Here is a 4,016-nt window from a genome sequence, read left to right on the forward strand (position 1 = left end):
GGGAAAATGCCGAACGGAGAAGCGTCGGTATGGCAGGTGGGGTATATCTAGCAATACTGTGCAGCTTTCGACTTGAAAAAAACCTCAAAATGACTTCCCGACGGTGTGGCGTCGTCTCTCCCAACAGACTAAACCCTCACGTCATTCTAGCATCAATTGAGAGGCGAACGCGAATACATCTTCATTGATTTAGAGAGACGAGTCTTTTTTATTGGCCTTCTCTCCCTCGCCGCTCACCTCGCTCCGGGCTCCACCATGGACGTTTGCAATCGCGCGGAGGAGGGGGTGCCACAGGTACACGGTGTGGGTAGTGAGAACTGACAAGCGCGCAATGGCGCCGATGGCCAGGGCCGGAAATAATGTTGGCGCCCACCCCCGCTCCGAGCCTGAAATTTGTTGTAGTTTTGGTTACGTGCACTCTGTTGCGGTCACTATCGTACAGCAGTCGATTGCTGAGTGGCGCGGGGTCTTGCGTAACTTACCCGAGAGTCTTTTTAGGGTTGTGTGAAAAAGTGGAAGAGTGATGCGAGTAGCGATAGGTGCAAGGTTGCAATGTGCCCCTTGTAACGCCCTGCGCTCGCAACGATAGCTAGAGAGCGAGATGTCTACGGCGCGATGCCTTGGGGCGTAGCAGGGCTGGCCTCGTAGCGCGAGCCTGCCGCAGAGGTGAGTGGACAGCCACCTCTGAGACTGCGATTCCGGGTGCGTAGCCTTGTCTATGCGCACCCGTACCCCGCTGGGTACTGTAAGTACTTCATGGGCCTACCGCCGAGCGAAAAGCCCCACTGCAGCACAGCAGTGATCCTGGTCCATCTGACCAGGAGGTGTGTAGGGCGCAGCGCAGCTGTCGTCGCCTGACAGGGACGACACCGGGCGGAGAGTGCGGATTGCCGCACCCGTTCGGGTTTTGTAAATAAAGGCAGCATGCTGCGTTGGGATCCGGGGAACCCGGGGAGACGCACGCGTTGACTTTGCCCATTCGATTGCCTTCCGATAGATACATCGCTCCTTTACTCTGAGCGCCGCGAGCGCCCTGTCCGACGTAGAAGCGCTTATTACCGAGTCCTGTGATCTGTCACACCCTGATATGCCTGTCGAGCGATCCGTGTTGAAGGTGCGTAGGCAATAGCGCCCTGCAAGTGATGTTCATGTGAACATCACTCGTCTGTGAACAGACTTTGATTTCTGTAGTGTACTGTAGTGTGGAGCGATACCCGTGGAGCGATACGGCCCGTTGCATCTGTGTGTCATTATTGCTTGGCCTTGTTGTTCCGGGCCTAAATGAACATCACATTTTGTCAGCATGGATCAAGACACCACTTTTTATTCAATCCACAGTGACTCCAAGAAAAAGAAGCACGTTCCTGCTTCGCTTTGTGACAAGTCTATCGAGCCCAATGCTAACCTTCTCATAATCCGCTTTGCTGAGAGTAAAGTTGCCGAAGATACCAACAGCACACTGTGTCCATCATCATGGTAGTTCTTGATGAGGGACGGGGGAATGGGGTTGCGAGGGATGCAGCGCGGGCCTGAAGTGTGCGATCATTGGTGGGGCGAGGTCGATGCGTCTGTGGAATGGAGGTCGAGCCAGTGAGAAGACGGATAGAGTTCAGGGATTAGATTTAAAAAGGGCGCCCTGAAAAGAGAGGGAAAGTAAGCACGCTTCTCGTGCGTGGCATTTGAATTAGCGAATGGTGTTCGCAAACTAGAGGTAAATATCATAGCATTCACCGTGATGACCATCTCGACCTGGATCCGCCCAATGATAAATCACGGATCGATGTCGACATGTCAGACCTGGATCCGTTATGACAATTTTGGCAGATTTGGCCCGTGCTTTAGTATAATTTGTACAGATTATTCAGCAACCAACCGGGCCTCCCCGCTGGCGATATTTAATTAGAGTAATATTTTCACCACCTTAACCCGGATCCCACCAGAACATATATACAGGGTGAGTGAGAACTTCTCTCACCCTCGTCCCGCGTACTGCTGTCTGATCTGTCCCGCTGCAACGCCGCAAGTTGGGCTACCGCCTCCGCGTTGTTGTCTTCCTCGACCGCCATCTCGTACAACTGTATCGCCCGATCCGTGTCGCGGGCCACCCCGTCCGCCCCGTCCCGCAACATGTTTCCAAGACACACCATTGACTTGCTCTGCTTCCGTTCCTTGATGTCCATCTCAAACAGCTCCACCGCACGCACCGCATTGCGCTCCACCCCTTCCGCCCCGTCCCTTAACGTCATCGCAAGATTGCAAGTCGCGTTACCGGAATTTCCTTTCGCCATTGCACGATCATACAATGCCACGGCGCGCACCGCGTTACGCTCTACTCCTTGGGCACCTTCTTCCAGCAAAACAGCGAGGTTATTCATCGCATCGGCGTGCTCACCCTTTTCGATAGCGCGCTCATACAGCTCCATAGATCGCACTGCGTCACGCTCTACTCCTTCGGCACCTTCTGCGAGCAAATTACCGAGATTCACCATTGCATCGACGTGCTCACCCTTCTCGATAGCGCGCTCATACAGGCCCATAGATCGCACGGCGTTACGCTCTATTCCTCCGGCACCTTCTGAGAGCAAAAAACCGAGGTTATTCATCGCACCGACGTGTTCACCCTTCTCGATAACGCGCTCATACAGCTCCATAGATCGCACTGCGTCACGCTCTACTCCTTCGGCACCTTGTTTCAGCAAAACACCCAGGTTATACATCGCATCGACGTCCTCACCCTTCTCGATAGCGCGCTCATACAGCTCCATAGATCGCACTGCGTCACGCTCGACTCCCTCGGCACCTTCTTCGAGCAAAACACCCAGGTTATACATCGCACCGACGTCCTCACCCTTCTCGATAGCGCGCTCATACAGCTCCATAGATCGCACTGCGTCACGCTTTACTCCTTCGGCACCTTGTTTCAACAAAGAAGCGAGGTTTGACATCGCCATACAGTTTTCATTCTCTTCGATCGCAGTCTCGTATAGAAGTTTGGCTTGTGGAGCGTCACGACCCACCCCTCGTGCCCCTAGCGAGAAAATAATTCCAAGCTTCATCATGGCGTTTGCGCTTGAATTCTCATCCTGACTTCCCGCATGTTGTCTCTCTCTCGCATACCGAGGAGCCCCCTGTCCGGCAGTACCCAGCACAATCCAAATTCCTTCTCTTGAAGACAACGTCGCGTATTCGCTTATCATGCGTTCCAGTAAAGCCTTGCCAACAAGATCATACGTCATATCGTCACACTCGGTCACCTTTCCTTCGGAGAAAAAGGCCTCCTTTCCAGCACCATCACCTTTTGCTTCCCTCGACTTCACATCCCCGCTATTTCCAACCCCCAAGTCCGAAAAATTGGCAAGCTTGTCCAACTGATTCCATTTCCGGGAACACACAATCGCTTTTCGTATCCATGCATGAAATTTTCGAAGGTTTCCGGCCACGTCAAACCGAATCGCATCTTGGAGCGCATCTACGAACAAATCCACGATCACTCCATCACAACTCTGCTCCATCACTAGCTTCGTAAACAAATCAAACAACTTCTCAAACCCATCGTCACCGCGTGTTGACGTAGATGTCAAGCTTGTATGCAACTTAGCATGAAAGAAAGCTTTGATCATTTGCGCCGCTTCTCTCGAGTTCGATGTCCCTGCATTCATCCTTGTCGACTCCAAATTCGTCAAAAGCTCCACACATGTGCACAGAGCGCCAATGTCATTCCTCTCCAGTGCCGCTACCTTGAGAAGAAAAATGGCCCTCCCGAAATTTTCATGTCCTCCGCCAATCAGATTCTCGGCCTTACGAATCACGTCCTGGGTGTCTTCAGTCTGGTTCGACAGCGCCGTGCCACTTTCCACAACCCTCATGCGTTCTGTAAGCAGTGCTTCTCTCACAATGAGACACCCATCACGGATCGACTCACGCTTTGCTTCTGCATACCCGACAGAGCATCTCCTTCCCGCGATACGGTCGACACTGTAAGTCATTTTCTTGGTTTTCGCAACAAGGGACCCCAG

At 52.8% G+C, this 4,016-nt stretch overlaps 1 protein-coding gene across 1 annotated transcript; it reads right to left on the reverse strand.

The window, feature by feature from the left end:
- Positions 1–1,913: 1,913 nt before the first annotated feature.
- CHC_T00009169001 (Sel1-repeat containing protein) lies at positions 1,914–3,866 on the reverse strand. The gene has a single exon (XM_005718431.1). It carries the CDS (start codon positions 3,864–3,866, stop codon positions 1,914–1,916), a length of 1,953 nt encoding a protein of 650 aa, XP_005718488.1.
- Positions 3,867–4,016: the final 150 nt, after the last annotated feature.

This window comes from Chondrus crispus, genomic scaffold (assembly GCF_000350225.1).
Source record: "Chondrus crispus Stackhouse genomic scaffold, scaffold_403, whole genome shotgun sequence".
NCBI lineage: Eukaryota > Rhodophyta > Florideophyceae > Gigartinales > Gigartinaceae > Chondrus > Chondrus crispus.